The sequence below is a fragment of the Mirounga angustirostris genome, unplaced genomic scaffold (genome assembly GCF_029215605.1).
Source record: "Mirounga angustirostris isolate CCGP_5_RB_7025 unplaced genomic scaffold, mMirAng1.0.hap1 SCAF_2, whole genome shotgun sequence".
Taxonomy (NCBI): domain Eukaryota; kingdom Metazoa; phylum Chordata; class Mammalia; order Carnivora; family Phocidae; genus Mirounga; species Mirounga angustirostris.
Genome location: NW_026991710.1, coordinates 201486769 through 201506515, shown reverse-complemented (window position 1 = coordinate 201506515; position 19747 = coordinate 201486769). Strand labels below are relative to the sequence as shown.

The 19747-nt window shown below is 53.4% G+C and overlaps 1 protein-coding gene across 1 annotated transcript in view; it reads left to right on the top strand.

Moving 5' to 3' along the window:
- Positions 1 to 19747, top strand: part of DLGAP2 (DLG associated protein 2) — a 184299-nt gene that overhangs the window by 140387 nt on the left and 24165 nt on the right. The window contains exons 7-10 of the mRNA XM_045879507.2: positions 8512 to 8861; positions 9923 to 9964; positions 16174 to 16259; positions 17817 to 18232. Of these exons, the coding sequence (XP_045735463.1) occupies positions 8512 to 8861; positions 9923 to 9964; positions 16174 to 16259; positions 17817 to 18232 (894 nt within the window). The remainder of the gene's footprint in view (positions 1 to 8511; positions 8862 to 9922; positions 9965 to 16173; positions 16260 to 17816; positions 18233 to 19747) is intronic.

Sequence of the window (19747 nt, the reverse complement as noted above, 5' to 3'; positions counted from 1 at the left end):
TGCTGCCAGATGTATTTCATTTATTTTTATTTCTTTAGAAAACTTGGAACTGATCCTATTAAGAGGAAATTCTTGCTGAAACGATAAATGGTTCTCTCACTTACATTTGCAACGGGCAAGGAGGAATAAAATCAGATCCAGCCATGAGAAATCAGACTGAGCTCAGTACAGGGTCAGGGAAAGAGGGAAAGAATCATTATAACCAACAACTGGCGAGGACCGATGTCCCAGTTCTACCACCTCGTCCTGGCTGACCTTAGGAAGATGTTTAAACCCAGGTGAACATGTTTTCTCATCTGGGAAATGGAAATCCAAATGCCATGTACCCGGCAAGGTTGTCTGCAGCTTAGGTAAGGAATAAAGTATAAAGTGCAGACCCCATGCCGCCCGGTCGTGGCTGTGTGCGCACGCACTCCCAGGAGAACCTCAGACAGAGAGACCTCCTAAACATACGTGTGGTGACTGGGTCCCGATGAGGGGCTCCGCCCAGTCCACGGTTTCTGTGAGCTTGTATTACTTCTACTCACTCACGGCGGACGCAGGGGTGGTTCTACGTGGCCAACACCGTAGTAGCTGCCCTTGCTGAGCACTTTCCTCTGTCCTTCCCTTTCTGGGCTTTATCTTCCATCCCCATGACAACAGATCCCGAATATGTAACCTTTACAGATGAGCAGACTGAGGCTGAGAGAATTTAATTTGTCCAAGATCCCTGTTACCTCATTTTATGTCAGAAGCAAGGAAGAGTCAGTTCAGTTCTACTAGAACCAGAACGGAAATACAGAGAATTTCCCTTTTCTAGAAATTTTCAGCCACTGTGGTTTTAGGATATTCAACCAGGAGCGTCAGTGTTCTGGAAGGTGCACTGTCATAATACGTCAAGGTATTAAACCACTAAAATGTATCAGAGCAAGTGTATGAACATTAAAGCACATTTTTTTTTCCATCTGGGGGAAGAAAGAGCAGTAGAACATCCATTTGATATTTTCCCCAGAAAGTAAATAATTTGAAGAGAACTCTATGACACTTAAAAAGAAATGAGATGGTATCCCTAGAAAACTATTATAATCAGTCAATTTATCCCCTGAATAAGAGCCTCCAGACCACTCGGGGAGAATCAGTCAAACTTAGAGTATCGTTTAAAGGAGCCAAGTTTTCTCAGTAATTCCTGACCCACTGATTCCGAACCCCCATTCCACTGGGCGCTGCGTCCCGTATCAAGCACGGTGAGTCCACGCAGAGTAACCCGCACGCTCAGCACGGACCGGCTGCGTCCTCCCCGACATCGCCCGCTCTGTCCAGCCTCCAAGACTCAGCCTGAGCCCGTGTCCTCCAGAAAGTCTCCCTTTCAGCCCTGGATCATTCTCTTCCTGGGCTTTCGTGAGGCTCTGATGCAGACTTTAGTCCTTCTGCCCTTCTCTTCAATTTGATTATGAGCAATTGGATGGAGCCAGTGTCTTAGGCTCAAGACAAATGTTTACTGGAACCAGAGAATCTTACAGTATGATGGCAACCAAGGATGGGGAGGCAGGTGACCTTGGTACCCACACGGAGGAAATGCAAGGTCTCTGCAGTCCCTTCGGTGGCAGCTTTTGGGGTGTCCCTAGTCACGGCATTCCTAGCAACGCCTCCAGTTGACTCTGTATTGTTATAAAATTTCCTCCGTGGTTTGGCAGTGAAAATTAATGATTACGTTGCAGGCAGTTGAATTCTTTAAGCAAAGGAAAATCATCTATTTGGACATACTTCCTACAATGTTTAGTAGGAGACCAGAGCCGCCCGAATAAACACTTCGGTATCCGGGCTTTGCTGACATGCAGAAGAACATCACTCATCCAGACAAGAGTATCTTTTACCGAAGCTGATCAGTAGCTTCTCTGAGCGCCCAGAAACTGGCCCCACCGTTTGCTGGTCTGGACAAACCACACTGATGGCAAACCACACTCCCACTTTAATGGTTATTAAACCGTCTGCTTGGCGCACGGACACAGTGTGAAGACAGCATCGACTCTCTCTCGCCTCCCTGGAAAAAGTCACTCCGCCACACCCTCCCCGGCTTGAGTGATGTCCATTGTCCTTGATGTATGCCGAGCATTGCCCAGTTTTAATCAGTTTCTCAAGAAAGTATGTTGTTCCGCTGCATTTTTACAACAAAGCCAATTTAAGAATTCCTATTATCACCCTGTAGCAAATGCACTGTAAGGCAAGAAGACGTGATGCTGGATTTTCCTGTGATCGCGGAGATAAATTGTAACACTCTGTAATTTTGTTTGTATGTACAAGATATCCGTTCGGGAAGTTTCTTTGCACTAAATACGTTTGGGAGATTTACCTCTGTGCACGGGGGTAAGAGGGGCAATGTTTGCGGACGGCTGCGAAGGGGTGACCCAGCTGGAACTGGAGTCCGGGAGGATCGGTCTGCTCTGCCCGCCCTCCAGGTGTCCCAGTCCTTGCAACGCACACGCCGTCCTTCACTGCTCAGCGGACACAGCGGAGGGCGCGGCCAGTTTGGTATTTTCCCGAGCACCCTTCCACTCATCTCCACAGGGCGAAGGGCAATACAACCGTGTTAAGGCAGAAGTAACTTCTTAACCTCTGTTCCCGTGTTTCTCGGCTGCCCTTCATTGCCACCCAGCCCGTGCCGAGACCTGCCGTCTCTGCAGAAGCAGCATTTCCTCCGGGGAGCTGCCAGCGTCGCGTGCATATGCCACGTGGAGCGCGCTGGGTGGCCGTACTTGCCGGCTGGTGGCTCCACAGCATCTCCAAGCAGATGGCATCAGGGATCGAGACTCTCCTTGCAGGAAAGGAACGGTGCCGAACGGGTTAGCATTGAAACAACCCCCTAGCCTCCGTGTGGCCGTATGCAGTCCTCCCTCAGCGAGCTCTCGCCACACCTTTCCCCAGCCGTCCCCTTACTCGTGTGTATGTGTCACACTTCGTACCCTGATACATTAACACCGTGAAGTAGAATTAAGAAAGGCTGAGTAAGAAACAAGGTTTCCAGTGGGCCACCACCGTCAAGGAGAGAAATACACTCTGCGCAGTAATCCCCATCCAGATTGGGAAGAAGAGGGAATCGCCAAAGCTCGTAACCAAACAGAAGGAAATGACAAATTGTAAGAGGACAGTCTACTCATTTGGTCAGGCTCCCGCTCCCAGGAAGTAGTGCGGGTTGCTGAGGGCCTCAGGCCAGCATACAAGTGGAGCTTCCTCTGACGTTAGCCTGAGTCGTGGAGAATGAAAGTCACCCAAAGCCCCAGGCCCTACACAGGGATCAGCAGGAGGCCTCACCTGTAAACTGCTAGGCAGGCATGTTTTCTGAGCTTTTAGGAGCGTATTGTTCCCCCCAGAGAGGACGGTGAATGCCTTGGGATGTGACGTGTCCCTTCGTGTCACAGAGGGGCCAAGGAGTCCCACCCAGAAGGATGAAACGATTCGCCTGCCCTGAGTTTGAGCCTCAGCACTATCACGTTCCGAGCTGGGTAGCCCTTCGTGTCGGGGGCTGGGCTGTGCCCCGGACGGGGTTTGGAGGCTCCTCTGGCCTCTTCCTTCTAGAAGCCAGTGGCACCCTGTCCCCCCCCCCGGTTGTGACAGCAGCAAGGACGTCCTCCAGCCCCTGCCAGGGGCCCCCTGGAGAGAGAGGGGGTGCAGCCGCCCCAGCTGAGCACCACTGGGAGCCCACGGACGTATCTAACGTGAGGGTCTGAGAGTCCCCAGAGCAGAACCCCCAGGGCGGGGCTCCTTGCTCACCGCGCAGCTGGGGTCCATGCAGAGCCCTGCCCACCGGCTGTCGCCGAGCACACCAATGATGGACGGGACTGGGAACGGCGCTGGACCCCCACCTCCTGCATATTTCTGCTGCACCTCAGTTCCACTCAGACCGACAGATGAGCACAGCTGGGCAGCCAGGCCCCTCCGCAGCCCTGCCTGGATCCACTAATGCCCCGGGTCCGGGTCCGGGTCCGGCCGGGTGCCGGGCTGGAGTGCTCTCGCCAACTCAGGATGGCATGCTTCCTCGAGAAGAGTGGGTCCCCCTGGCCTCCAGAGCGAGCTGTGAGGTGTCCGGGCGCAGAGCAAGCATCAGCTGCTCAGACCTCAGGCCTCGTGGCTGGGCTCCCCCACGGGCTTCCTCCAGGAGCCTCGGCTTTCAGCAGCTCTGACGGAGTCCGATCTGAGCCGCAGGTCTGCCTGCGGCATCAGTTAGAAAAGGACTGAGCCCCGTGGAGGCAGCTGATGAAACAGCTGGCCTAGCTGCTCCTGACTCCATTTCCTCTGGCAACAGGGTCCTGCCCTGAAGGCCAGTGTATCGACTTGCGTTTCGTTGTGCTGCCCGCTCAGACCTCTGCCTCTCTCCACTTGCACTGAAAACCTGGCCCGGGGCCACTTTCTGGAGGCTTTCTCCCAAATGCTGCCCACCGACTGACCTGTGAGTACAGACAGTCCTCAGACTCCATGCTTCTCAGGCAGGAGGAGTCCTGCTTGCTCTCCTACTCCCTCTCGTCTGCCAGTGGTGGCTGGACGTCCACCTGTCCCTCTGGTCTCTGCAGTCTGTGTGATGCATCCAGTCCCCGACGCGCTCTGTCCCAGGCCGGGCTTCTCTCCAGAAGCTCCTGACATTCAGGCACCCCCCTCTTTCCCCCTGAGTCAGCAGAGAGTCCGTGTCGACTCTGGGTCAGCAGGATATTTCCAACCCCCTTTCCAACCCCTGAAAAAGTTCTAGAGATTCTGCCTCTCACAGCTTCACTCTTTCCAGATGTTCAAAATGATTTCCAACCAAATCCTGCTGTGCCCTGGAGTCTTATTCGTATCAGAGCCCGGGAATAGTTCCCCTTCGTGCAACTGTACAGCATGTTTAAGTTAAACTTACAGATGGCATACATAAGTTATTTTACTTTATGTTATTATTTGAGAAGCACAAACATATTTGTAGATGTTTTTCTATGGCCAAAAATAAGCTTCCTGAGGAATGTGGGTTTTCTGTGGTTTGCATTTTACTTCTGTTACAGCAGCTCCCCTATTCTGAAATTGCATGGCCCCGGGTCATTGGGGTGGAGTCCCCATGGAACCTTGGCCGTGTCGTAAAGCTGCGGGATTTTTCCATAAGCTCATCCAGCCCTAGACATGCGCGAAGCACTACGCTGGGCATCGAGGGAACGAATATCTCCCCAGCATGAAAGAGGTCAGAGTCTGGTGAATACCCCTCCCCGCAAACAGAGGCTGCCATGGATGTAGGCACGGGGCCGGGAGGGCGGAGGGGGACATTTCCTGGGCCTGAGAGTCAGGGGACACATAAGACCTCTCGTATCACACACTTGTGGAAATAACGGGAAGGAGGCAAGGGCCTGCGGGGGCACGACGTGGGGGGCCCACAGGGATGTCTGTGGGAGCGTCCGTGTGGCCGCTGGGTATGGGTGGTCCAGCGGAGTGACAGGCTAGAGAGGATGGTGCCGAACGAGGCCGGCAACAGCCAAGAAGAGGCACGATGAGGCGCTCGGGACTCGGCACTGCAGGAGCTGAGCTGGTTCACAGATGCCATCGACTGAGCTCGGACTGGACTGACTTGGGGCCCGGGAGGATCATTGTCCTGTCTGGAAGACAAGCCCAAGGGGCGCCCTTGCACAAGACGGGCCACAGAGGGGGCTGAGCGCGGAGCGGGAGACCGGGCTGCAGAGGAGAAGCGATGCCCCACATCCAGGAGAGTGTGGGCGGTCAGTACGAGCGTGGAGTCATTCCCTGACAGCTCTGGAGCCTTAGGAAGGGGGCCTGTCACGGAAGGTGGAGAAATAGAATGAACTCGCCCAACAGTAAAGGTAGGAGGAGCAACCGTTTTCAAGAAAGAAATGGGCTCAACACAGTCACAAGCTTGGGGAGTCGAAAATGGGCTTTGGATTCAGTGCTTGGAGACCCTTAGAGCAGTGAGGGACAGCAGGAGAAGTGTGCAGAGGGGAGGGAGGGGAAGGTACAGGTGAGGGGGGCGGGGGAAGGAACCTGCACCCAGGGATCTGCCCTGACCACCTGTTGCAGAAGCCTCCAAGGAGAGGACTAGGTAGTGGGGGGATGAGCAGTCAAGGTGGCAAGCGCATGCACACAGAGGCCGCTGAGACTGCTGTCCCTTGCTGAACACAGAGCCATTAGTTTTATGTCCGTTATAAGGGACGATGCCCGTGGGGTGGCAGGGCTCTGAACACCAAGGCAAATGGGAGCCCTGGTATAGCGCCAGTCAGAGCCGGGGGGTAGGGGGGCTTCGTGGCAGCTCTGAGGTTGGGCAGAGCCGACTGTGGGCCAGGGGGCACACCTCTGCGGATTCCTCCGGTGGCGGCCCCACAGCGGCCCATTCTGCACTCAGCAGACTCCCGTCTGATGTGCGGTGAGTCCCAAACAGACTCCTGTGGATCCCTACGGATCTAGGACCGAGTTCGGCAGGGCCCATGAGGGTGGGCTTAAGAGGCGGGTGGTGAGTAGGGAAGGAGGGAGAGTCCAGCAGAGCAAGGGGTCTGGTGGCTTCTGAGGTTTAATGCAAGGGAAGGTGTGGGAGCCAGAGAGGAGGAGAAGGAACAGGTGAGTGCAGGAGAGAGCGGGTGGCTGGAGGGAGTGTCTCAGAGGCAAAGAGATCCAAGCACAGCAAGGTGCCCAGGTGAGCACATTTGTGATTCTCTGAAATCAGATGGACACAAAGGCCTTCTTACACCAACCTAACTACTTCAGCCGCTTGGACAGCAAGGGCAGGACAGCTCAGGGACGAGGATGTCCAGCCACCCTGGCAAACGCAGGGATTCAGGCAGAGGCGACGTGGGGTTGGAGGATGGTGCCCGGGACGCAAGATGAGGGGGAGATCCTGGGAGGGCGGAACGGTGTCCCCCAGCGGGGAGAAGGCCAGCGAGCAGCATGGCTGTGGGCGCCCAGCAGCCTCTGCCCAGGAGGCCTGCCCACGTATCCTTAAATCAGTGGTAAGGGTCTGAGCTTGGGAACCTGCCGTGCACATCGCTGAATCTCTGAATCTCCTAGAATAATGCCTTGAACATGGTCTGTGTTCAGTCATTTTCCTTCAGAGGTCAATCATCATTAGGGGGGAAAAAATCTTCCTCTCGTGCAGACAGAGTTCAAAGCCTGCGCTTCCAGTAACTGCCCTCCTCCGCCTGTTTCCACCTTCCCGAGTCTCTTCCGATGCATTCTTTTAGAAACGTGTCCACGGCGTAAATCTTCACGTGCAGTTTTTATGCCTTCAAACCCAAATCATCCTGACACGACAAACTCATTTTGTTCTGTCACTTGCCGATTTTTATTTGGAATGACATTTGAGGTTTTATTTATTAGGAGAACAAATTGACCCAGGTCACACCGTCACTGGGGGAGATCGCAGGAACAGGCGAGCGCGTTGAAATCCCCAGGAACAGAAGAGCGGAAACGACGTGCTCCCACGGGCCACCGCAGGACGCCGGCTCTGGGCAGCTTCTGAAATTCGCAGGGGAAACCCGCTCAGTCTGTCCTCCCAGACCAGGCCGGGCCCTCCCCATGTGGTGGCACACACAGCAACCCACGCACCTGCGCACCCTGTGGGTGCCTTTGTGCTGGGTTGCGCTGATGGCGTCCGTTCGGAAGCCCTTGGGTGAGCACTTCCGTTCCAGATAAAGAAAAATCATTAACTGTAACGGAGAACATTCCTGTCGAAACGGCGTCGTTCACCTCGCTGGAAAAATAAGTAACACCCCGAGCCCGGCAAATATGTCTAGTGAATTTGGGGTGGCCTTTAAAGAGACATTTAATAGGACTTCACGTCCAAAGGCATTTCCTGTCCCTCGGTGGATTGGCGGCGGCCGGGGAGTGAGTGCAGGGCGGGAGGCGGCGGGGCACTGGCTACGGGCAGGCGGGAGGTGTGGGAGGGCCGTGCGGTGTGCGTTTGGAGACCCGCGGTCCCTTCTCAACCGCCGTCTACACTTTACACCCAGTAAGCATGTCCTTACAGGGAGCAAACGGTCTTCTCACGTTCTATGCTTTTCCATTAGAGAAACAATACCTACTCATCATAAGCATTTTTGGAACATGCAGAGAAGCAGAAGAGAGAAGAGTCACCCTGCTGTCCCTCGATGATGAGCTGATGGACAGCTTCCTGTGCGTCTAACCTTTTTTCATACACAGGTTCTCCTTATAAATATATTCCACCTTCACCCGGATAGAGCTGAGTAGGTCCTGCTTTGCCGCGGTGTGACGAAGTGAGCATCGCCCGTGACCCTGCCCTGCGTGAAAATGGGGTCGTGCCTGCTATCTGTCCTGCTGAGTCCGAAGTTACTCAGTGTGGTCGCTGGCGTGGCATTTGGGGGGCTTTCTAATTCCCCACTGTTGTGAGTATATCTGCGTGGACCGTCTCTGAGCGCAGGGGTGCCCCGGAGTTTGCTGAGTTATCTTCTCAGGCCCCACGTTCTGCAAAGGCTCGTGGGTCGTGGGCAGTGAAGGGTGGACCAGGTTTCCAGGGAGGGGAGGATGCTTCCGCTGACGGCACGTTGACTTTCCCTACAGCTGTCTCCTATGCGAATTACAAGAAAACGCCGCCGCCCGTCCCCCCGCGCACCACCTCCAAGCCTCTGATCTCGGTGACCGCACAGAGCAGCACCGAATCCACGCAGGATGCCTACCAGGACGGCCGCGCGCAGCGGGCGTCCCCATGGCCCCAGGACAGCCACGGCCTCTACAACTCCACGGACAGCCTGGACAGCAACAAGGCCATGAGCCTTGCCCTGGAGACGGCCGCGGCCCAGCGCCTCGCCTCCGACGGCCAGAGCAGCTCCGCGCGGACCAGCGACAAGGCCATCCTGGTGTCCAAGGCCGAGGACTTCCTCAAGAGCCGGCATTCCTCCATCGGGATCCAGGTAGCCTCCCTGTGCCCTGCGGCTGTGCCGCCCGCCCCCGGGCTCCGCAGGTAGCGTAGACTGAGATGCAGTGACCCCGCGGCCCAGGGTGCTTAGCAGGGAGACGCGAGAGTGAGGTCTCGGCTGCAGGGCCAGCCGTTAAGTCAACAGCCGGGGGACCACCCCAGGGCATCTCGGGTCCCCGTCTCACGCCTGCCCCTGCCACCCAGACACCCCACCCAGGGCACTTTCTAGGGGCCACCTGCTGCTTACCGAGTGTGGAGACAGCTTGTTTTGATACTTCAGAAGGATGGTTTCTTGGTTGAAACCCAGTTTTCCGAAAGCCTTTCAGTCTTGTGCCCCAGCAGCAGAGTGTTGGGGGGAAGGGCATTGGGAATACAGCGGTGGAAGTTGGAAAGGCCTCTTCGGTGGAAAACTGAGGCGTGCTCACAGCTACTCAGGCCAGGGCTGCAGGAAGGCGCTTCCTTCACCGGCCGCAGGGCACTCTGGGTGTTCAGTTGTGGTGCCAGACCCCGGGCCCGTGGTCTCAGACCACCGAGGGCTGACCCACACCCCCTGAGGCCCCAGACTTCTCCCCGAGACACAGACCTGGTGTCTTGGGGCGGCCCCCCACTGGGTCCAGCTAGCCCACTCCCAGGGCCCGGGAGGCACTGTGCTAAGACACAGGGGCCACCTTTCAGCCCACTCCCCAGCCCCAGGATGGCACGGGATGCGCCTCACGCTGACAACGTCTTGCCTCTGCCGCTCTCCCCTACGAGATCGTGTTGGCACAGCGAGGCAGCGTCCTTGCCAAGTCCTTTGCAAGCATGGTCCACTCTTGCTTCCTGTCACTCCTCCACTCAGCCTGTGTCCAGCCGGAAGTCCCAAAATCAGAAGGCTTCGTGGCCAGGGAGGAGGGTGAGCGGAGCTCTGCCTGAGAGCCACACGTGCTCGGTGCTGGCGTGAGGGGGCTCGACGTCCTGGGCATCCTGGGGACACGGGAGAGCAGGCTGGGGCGACTGCCCGCTTGACTAGGTCCTCTGAACCAGGTCTCCACACTGTGGCTTCGTTGTTTTGTTTAGGATTCTGAATTCCCAGAGCATCAGCCATACCCAAGGTCAGATGTAAGTACCAAAATATACTCCAAAGCCAAGTACGCATGAATTTTTATTTTATCTCCCTTTTTTGGATTATTCATACAACTGCTCTGTCACCTCTCTCTGTCCTGATTCTATATGCCAGGCATTATGCTAGGTGCCCCCCTATCACTCGTGTCCCCCGATGATGTGCAATTAGCCCCTCTTCGATGAGGACCGAGATGGGGCTCAAATAGGGACGTAACTTGCTGCAGCCGACAGGCTTGCGGGGCCATAGTGCTAGTGTGTGGGAGGCCGGGGTTCGGACGCCGGTCCCTCTGGCTCAAAGTCATGTCTCCAGAGAAGACGTGCGAGGTACGCAAGTTAACGAGGCTGGCTGCACATCCCAGGTGCTCGTGCACCCTCTGGCCTTCTCCCCTGCCACCTGACCCAGACTCCCTCCTGCTGCCCGCACCAGCCCCGGCGGGACGAGGCCGGGGTGTCATCTTCTGGCTTTATCCGAGCAGAGCAGACCTGGAGCAGCGGGTCATCGGCTGGTCGGGGGCGCCACCCCCCTCCCTCCGCTTCATCGCCCAGAAGCCCCGACACCTGTCCTCGCCCCGTGGCCCTTTCTGCTTCTAGCAACCACGCCTTTCCTCCCCGCGGGAATGTCCTTGCTCCCCTGCCCACCGCTCCCTGCGGCTCACGCGTTGACCCCTCCCCGGAAGCCTTTCCGGCGCTGCCCCCCGCACCGCGTGTCTGTGAAGGCCCGGCTGCCCCGCCTCTTCACCACCCAGCGTCTAGCACAGTGCCTGGCACATAGCAAGTGCTCAGTCAGTGTCGGATAAGTGGGTGCACGGGTGACGGTGGGTGAGGGTTCCATGAACACCACTGTGAGTGCATGTGTGTGAAGGGTCCACTGTCTTCCGTGGCAGTAAGGGAATGCACAACATCACGTGAGCGTGTAACCTTGCCATTATCAGACTGACGGGGATGGAGGAGCCGGTAGAAAACACGGCCAGAGAAGCTCAGGTATTAGAATAAATACGAGTCGAAGAGCTGAAACGTAGGCCAGCGTAGGGAGCCAACTCACGGGGAAGCACGAAGAACCAGAGTGAGGGAGACCCCCAGACACGTAGAGGCCCCGGGGGGCTGGCTGGCGTGTCCGCACTGTGAAAGCACGACGCAGAAACAACCCTGAGAAGCAGACTCGCGGAATTGCCATGTCTCGGGCTCTCCAGCCCGTGCTCCTTTTAACCTCGTCGTAACCCTAGGGGCCAGCCGTTATCCAGGTTACCGATGGGGAAACTGAGGCTCGGGGGTAAGTGACTTGCCTAGAGGGTCACAGCCATGAGAGTCGCAGCCAGGACGGAGGGCAGCCTTGTGGAAAAGCCTGCAGGGCGCCCGCTTCCCAGAGAGGAGACGGGGGGTCGGTGCGGGGCCCGTCCCCCGAGCTGCGCGGCAAGAAGTGACCTGCCCCAGTCTGTCTGTCTTGTCGCTCGTAGGGAGAGACGGCTAGGGCGCTGCACACTCAGCCAGGGCTCACGGGGGGCTGCCAGCTGACCGACCGCGGCCCGCTCTCAGGAGCTCCTGTGGAGTGCAGACGGCAGAGGATCGACATCACATTTCCCACCCGTTTCTGCGGGTCTGGGGGTGCAGCTGGCCCGGTGACGCGAACCCGCAGCGCCCCTCCCTCACGTCTCCTCATTCAATGCTGACATGCGCCTCTTTCCTCTGTGTTCCCATTCTGTGTATCCGTGCTGCGTGTGTCCGTTGGTGAGAGTCCGCTGGAAGTGTCTCCCGTTCCCGGACACTGCAGTTTGGATTAACATGCAGGGGTTCCTCAAGCCCACCTGCCTCGGTTGCCCCGTCTTTAAAGTGGGAGCGATTCCTGCTCTTCCGTCTCCATCACCGGGCTGCGGGGATGAACAGCGCAACTGCCACAAGCCTCTTACTCGGCTCAAGTGTGCAGCTGAGAGCGCGTCAGTTTGCCCGCTCAGGCGGGTTTCTCCCTCGCCGGCCTGAGCCGTTTCGCACTCGGCAAGCCTCGCAGCACCGGCTCCTGGAAGTGCGGGTGCCGCCTTGGGCATCTCTCAGCAGCGAGGCTGCTAGACCGTGTCTCACTCTCGGACTTACGACAGGTCCTGAGGGGACCGCAGTAACCGTGCCCTGAGGCAGTGCACCTGCCCGGCTGTGTGCTCGGTTTTGCAGGCAGAGCATAAATGATCCGGGGTAGACAGCAGAGACGTGCGGTCGGAGCTGCAGCCGATGCTAATTACCGAGCTAATCCAGCTCCCTGCCTGGGTGCTTCTCTCGGGTCCGGACTGCGGCTGACCGGCTTTGACTTCCCACAGACACCTGCCAGGCACACAGGGGCCGCCTCCTGTCCAGCTCACACGACCCAACATGCACATGCTCACACACATGTGCATGCACACTCACACTCATGCACACACTCCCCTGCACTCATGTTTACATTTCTGCACAAACATGTATGCACACTCAACACACACACGTGTGCACCCATGTGCTCACACCTGCACACATGCGTTCACACTTGTGTGCACACTCATGCAGACGCATGCATGTTGGTCACTCACACATGTGTATGCACAATCACACATTCACACACTCACATGTGTGCTCATATCCACGCAGGTGCAAACATATTCATGCATGTACATGTGTGCAACTAATGTGTACAGTTTTACCCACGCAAGTACAAACATGTGCTCACACTCACACGTGCACATGTGTGCACACTCATGCGTGTGTGCATGCATGTACTCACCTCTGTGCCTGCTCTTGCAAACCCAGTCATTCACACACATACTCACACGTGCACACTCACATTTGCAGTCATACGTGTGCACACCGCCCTAATGCATGCAGTCACACACGTATACACGCACACATTTACTTACACGTACACACTTGTGTGCAAGTCCCACGTGCGCACACGTGTGCACGTGCATGCAAACACACACACACGTGCATGCACACGCCAGCCACACCAAGCTCCTTGCTTTGTAAACAGACCATATTTAGAAATGTCCCCCTTCCCACCTGCCATCGTGGCGTGTGGCTCAGCTTACAAGCTCCATCATCGTACGGGGAGAGCTGGTGTGGGGCTCTGGGCTCCGCAGACCCCAGACGCTCTTGTGATGGCACACACCACTCACGACAGTGACTGGGGACATGTCTGTCCCCTGTCACCAGGGAGCCCTGCAAACACCTTTGCTTCAAAAAGATCTCACTCAGCATTAGCGATTCTGCTAATATATCTTTCTTCTCAATGCCTAGAACATGGCAGGTCTTGTAAAAATGAATATATGCCTTCATTTCTCAAAACTTTTAAGATCCCTTGAATCTTCAGCCAGAATCTCCTCTTAGGAAGAGATTCCTTTGATTTCCTTCCCACTGTGCAAAGCAGTAATTCCTTTCCTTTGTCTTGAATTTGCCTTTTTTCTTATCCATGTAAGGGTCTCCACTCCCAGGATTTCTGAAATTGTTATGTGTTTAGCTCACCCGGGCCATATATGATTTTATCATCCCCCTCAGCCTTCCCCTTCTGAAAACAGAGATAACGTCATTTTTTCTTAGGGAAGTTTCATGTGACAAGCGCTGTAGCTCTGTGAGATCCTTCACATTCAGTATCCATCTCATCACACACCTGACCGTCTTCCCAGTTGAGGTGAAGGACAGAGCGTCGATATTTGCTGTGGACAAGCTTATCTGAGTCTGGTTTCCTGTGGAGGTTTACTTCAATCAAGTGAAGTGTCTCATGTCCCCTCATTTTTGAGATTAGGAAGAAAAGACTCAACAAAATTCAAGAGACTCACAGAGAGTTGCGTGGCCAGCTCGTAGCAGAATCTGGCTGCAAAGCTACAGCCTCCTCCTTCGCTCAGAATGGTAGAGAATTCTAGCGCAGGGAACGTGGAGACTGGATGAAGGGAGACAACGTGCTGTTGTCTGGTTGTGTGTTTTAGTCACTTATGCAGTGTGTGTACATGACTGTGAATACATGTGTGTTTGCTGTTCACGCCACCTGCTTGTGTGCATGGGACCAAAAACATCTTCCGTGGTGTGGCCCTGATGACCGTCACCCTCGTACTGTGTAGTGTTCCGTGTCATGAGCAAATCATAATATACCCTCTGCTACCGCTCGCCTACTTCACCCCCCGTCATGTTTCACCTGATAAGTAACACTAAGATGAACACCTCACACACTTGTTAGAATTTAAGGTGATTTCCTTAGACTAGAATCCTGGAAGCAGAAAAAATAAGACAAATATTCTGAACATTTCAATGATAAAATCCAGTGCTCTTTCCATTACAAAAATCTTTCTAAAACTATATGTATGCATGGATCTCCCCCAAATTATGTATCCATCAAATTCGACACCATCTACCAACATTGTAAAGCATAAAATCACCTACGCTATGACTGTGATCACAAAAACATGCACAGACATGTATCTGTAGCAGCATCATTAATCATGGCAGAAAACTAGAAGTAACCAGATTATCCCTCCCTTGAAGACTGGTTAACTAAATCAGGTTATGTTCCTAAAATGGAATAGCAAGCAGCTAAAACACAAGGCAGCTCTGTTTGCTCTGACATGGGACGACATCGTAAATACGTGAATTGCTACTGTAATCTTTCCATGTAAAATAATAAGAGTAACAATCTCCATGTCCAGGAAGGTTAAGTTTATCAAAGCCATGACCCGCCATAGAGACAGCAGCAAGGTTAGATCTGGATTCAAGGATGTCCCTCGTCCTGTGGCCACCCCGTGTCCTCGCCCAGCCCTCAAACCACGCACACAGAGGAGGTGGTGTGACCTCTGCGTGCGTGCAGGATTCTGCCAGCAAGGAACGGGGTGTGCCCAGCCGTGCTCCTCCACCCGGTAACTCGCCAGGAGCCCCGGGTCTTCACGCAGCTGTCTTTATTCTGGCCACAGCGGACCACTACAGAGTATGGTGGGGCTGTCAGACAGATGCGGGTGTGAATCCTCTTTCTGCTCCCAGTGAGCTGTGCACCCCTGGGCAAGTTACTCACCTTCTCTGATTCCTCAGCCGTTCAGTGTGGCAGGAAATCACAGCAGGGGTACCGTGGACACTATGTGCAATAGCGCTTATTATGCTCTTGGCACAGTGCCTGGCACGTGGTAAGAGTAAAATAAACATCAGATATGGGCAGCATTGTTTCTCTTTGCCACAAGCTGAGTGAGCCCTCGGTGCCATGAGCTCGGCCATGGGGCGGCCGCAAGTTACAGTCACAGACCTTCCTAAGTCACAAAAGAGAGCGTCGTGATGATTGGTTTAGGGATTTGTACCTCACCCTCATGACAATCATTAATATTTTTAAGAGAAATGTGGTTTACAACTTAGTTGTGACATTTCGGATTGGGGTCAAAGTCCCGCTGATACAGTAGGTAATATTTTCTGGGGAAAAAGGAAAGGGACACTGGAGTAGCCAGGATAATTTTTACGGATAAACTAAACTTCGGTTGCACAGACTTTTTGTGCTGAGAGTCTGAGGGCTTTTTAGAACATGGACTGTACCAGCATCCCCTCATGGGTTAGCTCTGCCCCCTAACGGTCCTAAAGTGCTTGGTGGGTTTGGGAGACGTTTTGGCAAATAGAACCACAAGAAGGATTCGTGTAAAATGCACAGTTTCTGTTCTGTTCTGACCTGGCCTCGCTGGGCACAGTCCCATTAGCAGATGCAAGACACCGGTGTGTAGGGGCAGATGGACACATGGCCGCAGTCTTCCCGATACACGCTGAAATTCCTTCCTGTGTGTTTCTGTATGTGGATGCAACCATCAGTGTAATTCTATTAACTGGCTTATTTGTGGTTGTTAGCTCTATCTGGTTCATGCTGTACTTACTTTCTTCACCGTAGGGTGTGATAAGAGCCTTTAAGTCCTACAATCATGCAATCCAACAAAGCCTATTTTTTGCCTTAGCTGAACTAAGCAATTTTATTTGCAATCATTTGAGAGATCAGAGTGCAATGCTGAGTTCAAGTAGTTATGGGAATTTGATGAAACACAGTAGCAGTCTAATTACACCAATATGAATGCATTTCCCTTTTTTGTGATTTTACTGGGTCAAGTGCATCTCTGTATTAATTAAATGTGTAATTAGTTATAGCAAATGAACACACACACACACACACACACACACAATAGTCCCCTGCCCAGGTCGCTTGTCTCAGTTCTAAAATAAGATGTTCTGTGTTGTATTAGGTGGAAACAGCCACAGACTCTGACACAGAGAGCCGAGGCCTGCGAGAATACCACTCTGTTGGCATCCAAGTGGAAGATGAGAAGCGGTAACTCAGCCCCTTCACAATATACGATGTTCCCAAGCAAGAGCGATCTGTTAGAAACCTGATTGCAAACATCTAGATCATGCTGACCATCAATAATTCATGCCATGTGTGGTAACAGAGTCATATATTTATACTTTGCAATTTATATCGTTCAAGTATGAATTAACATCTGCCTGCATCTTGTTTTTTGCGAGAGGCAGGGGAATAATTCTTCGTAAAGTAATTTACCACCTATGAAAGCGGAGGGGCTGACAGGCCTGAGAGCCAAAGTTCTTCATCCAAAGGAAGAACAGATAGGCTTGAGGGTGAATCAGGTGCATGTCTCCCTACCTAATAATGTTAAAGGTAAAAGAAAGACAGAAAGAGAGAGAGAAGGAAGGAAGTTTAAGACCTTAGCTATACCATGGTTTCCAACCATAAAATACAGAGATGTCTATGATGGTAATGTTATTTTTGTAGCAAGAACAGGATGATTATTTTATTTCATATTTAAAAAATATATCTTGTACATTTCATAAAAAACTAATTCAATGAGAGAATTGTCACATCTGCAACTTCAATTAGCATCTAGTCCCGGGTGACATTGCTCATCGTGGAGGGTTTTAGGACCCAGCCAATAAAGATTTTGATTGCAAAGAAATTCAGACCACAAGCTGCTGGCTTCCCGGGTTCCCGGCAGAGTGCTGAGACCGCGGACAGCTTCTGCACGGGACTGGGCTTGCTGCCTTCCATCCCCATCATGGGTTTGTTCTCTGCTCCTTTGCCTCCAGCAAAGACACTAAGTGGAAAACTCATCAACCAGCTGCGGGCACAGCTGTTGCCATAGGAGGGTTCAGTTGGTGAGAAGCCAAAATGTAGAGTTAGGGTTCAGTTTGGAAGAACCCCCCCCTTCCCCGCACACACACAGGGTTCTCACCCAGCAATATCTGGACTCCAATTATAAGCCCTTTCCTGCCCATCCTTTCAGTAATTGGCTGTGCGGGCCTGGGCGGCCTTCCAATGTGTACGATGAACATGTTTTTAAAACACCTGCTCAAGTCGGAATTTGGATTCCTTATTTTGCGTACAAGACTTAATGGGGATGATATTAAGTTATTCAGATAGGAGAAGAGACGCACGCCCTGAAATGTGTCCCCCAAACTCAGTGGGGTACAAAAGTTATTTACCTCAAAGGAGCTACACAGCGTTCCTGTTGCATAGATGCAACATAAGGAGGTTTTGTAAACTTGTGGCAGATTTGTCAAGGGAAGTAAATGAGCCAAGGCAGTGGACTCATGGAATGCGTTACCCCCGCTGCACCCCGCAATACGCTTCCGTCTTAAGCGGGCGTTATTTAGGCATTGAGACTTAGGTAGATGTTAGAGGTTAATTATTTGCAAAACCCAACGTTCTTTCATAGCTGAAACACCAAAATAGTAGTAACGGGAGGAAAAGACTCATCTTCCCCTTGACTTGTCGGCTCGCCGCGGTGCAGGCGTGTCGTTGATGAGCGAGGCGTCAGCTTGCCGCACAGTCAGCTCAGAAAGTCTCCCCTCTCTCTTCCTTCCCCCTCCGCAGACACGGGCGTTTCAAGCGTTCCAACAGCGTGACCGCCGCCGTCCAGGCGGACTTGGAGCTGGAGGGCTTCCCGGGACACGTCACCATGGAGGACAAGGGCCTGCAGTTTGGGCCCTCCTTCCAGCGGCATTCGGAGCCCAGCACGCCCACCCAGTATGGGGCCGTAAGAACTGTTCGGACCCAGGGGCTCTTCAGTTACAGAGAAGACTATAGGACCCCCGTGGACACTGGCAGCCTGCCGCCGCCCGACCCCTGGCTGGAGCCGTCCATCGAGACAGCGGAGACGGGGAGGGTGTCTCCGTGCCGGAGGGACGGCTCGTGGTTTGCGAAGCTGCTGCACGCGGAGACAAAGAGGATGGAAGGCTGGTGCAAGGACATGGAGAGAGACGCGGAGGAGAATGATCTCTCAGAGGAAAGTAAGAGTGCAGCCTCCCCTCGGCTTCTTAGCACTGCAGTTGGTCACTAGGGCCAACAGGCAAATGGCATCATTAATGGGGGCACTTCCTTTGATGCTTGGGTAAATGAAAATCAAACGTGCTTCCCACCACATCCCGCTCAGCTCCCAGAAAACAGATAAGGACACGGACAGAAAAACCACCGCTACCGTGTTCAAGGGGATCCGTTTGGGTTTTGTTAGCTCGTGAGCCCAATGGCACTGACCCTGGTGCTGGTCTCATTCCATGTCCTCTTCTTCCGAATTCTCACAGTGACTTGATGTGGAGGGTGTCCACTGTTTTCTAGAATCGTTACTGTCCCATGTTTATAAGGGATGGAGTTGCTTTATTTTTTTTTAAGATTTATTTATTTGTTAGAGAGAGAGAGAGCTTGAGCAGGGGGAGGGGCAGAGGGAGAATCTCAAGCAGACTCCACACTGAGTATGGAGCCTGACTTGGTGCTCCATCTCAGGACCCTGAGGTCACGACCTGAGCCGAAACCAAAGGTCGGGCACTTAACTGACTGCACCACCCAGGTGCCCCTTGAGTTGGCTTTATGCCAAAGAGAAGTTTGAGCTGAGTAGAGATTGAACCGGCCAGCCCCGTGACGGTGCACGCCCAGCTCTCCCATCACCACGCTGAGCGGGAATCCATGTGACTTCCTGACCCAGTGCTCGCAAAGCAGACCTGCTCCAGCCTCTTTCTGCCCTGATGGGTCTCTGCCTCTCTGTGTAGAAAGGGACAGCATCCCTCATTCTCCACCTGTCTCCCACTGACCTGAAGAATCCTCTCTTGAGGATGATCAGAAGCAGCATCCTTTGTGAAGCGCTGCACCTGATTTCTAAACAGATACCACCTTAGTTGACAGACCAAGAATCCAAGAATAATTGCCACATACTTAGAACTAACATAGTCTTGACCAAAATACGGTTTCACAGAGGCATTTCTGAATGTCTTGACAAATCATGCTCTCTTGAAAGTACTTTTTCTTTTTCCGTGAATTCCTTTGTCCGTTTGCTAGCTCACTCGGAATTCTCAAGTTCAAACGGATAGCTGACGTCCTTGGGGATTGTGCCCTGCCACAACACGTCTAGATAGCTGCTGTGATAGAATCTGTCAGTCATCATACAAATGGAAATACGAGGATGAAATTCTATGGACTTATGTAACGGACAGAGTACAATGGCCCTGGGATCTGTAAAGCCAAGAAACTAATTGGCGTGTTGATCTCTAGCTGTTAGAACTTATGGAGTTAAGCTATGAAGGAAGAGAGAGGTTGCCTTTAAATTACTAATTCTCTTCCCCCACATTTCTCCCTTAATCACCCAATTCCACGTGTTCACCTGGGTGGGTGGGAGACCCTGAGTGTTTTGGAGGAAGCGTTGCCGTAGCGGAGCATTTGAACCTGCTCCCCAGCTCGCCGACAGGTGTCTCAAACTGCTTGCATGCATTTGTCCAAGTCTATTACCTTTTTTAGGGTACATTGAGTGGAGCAAT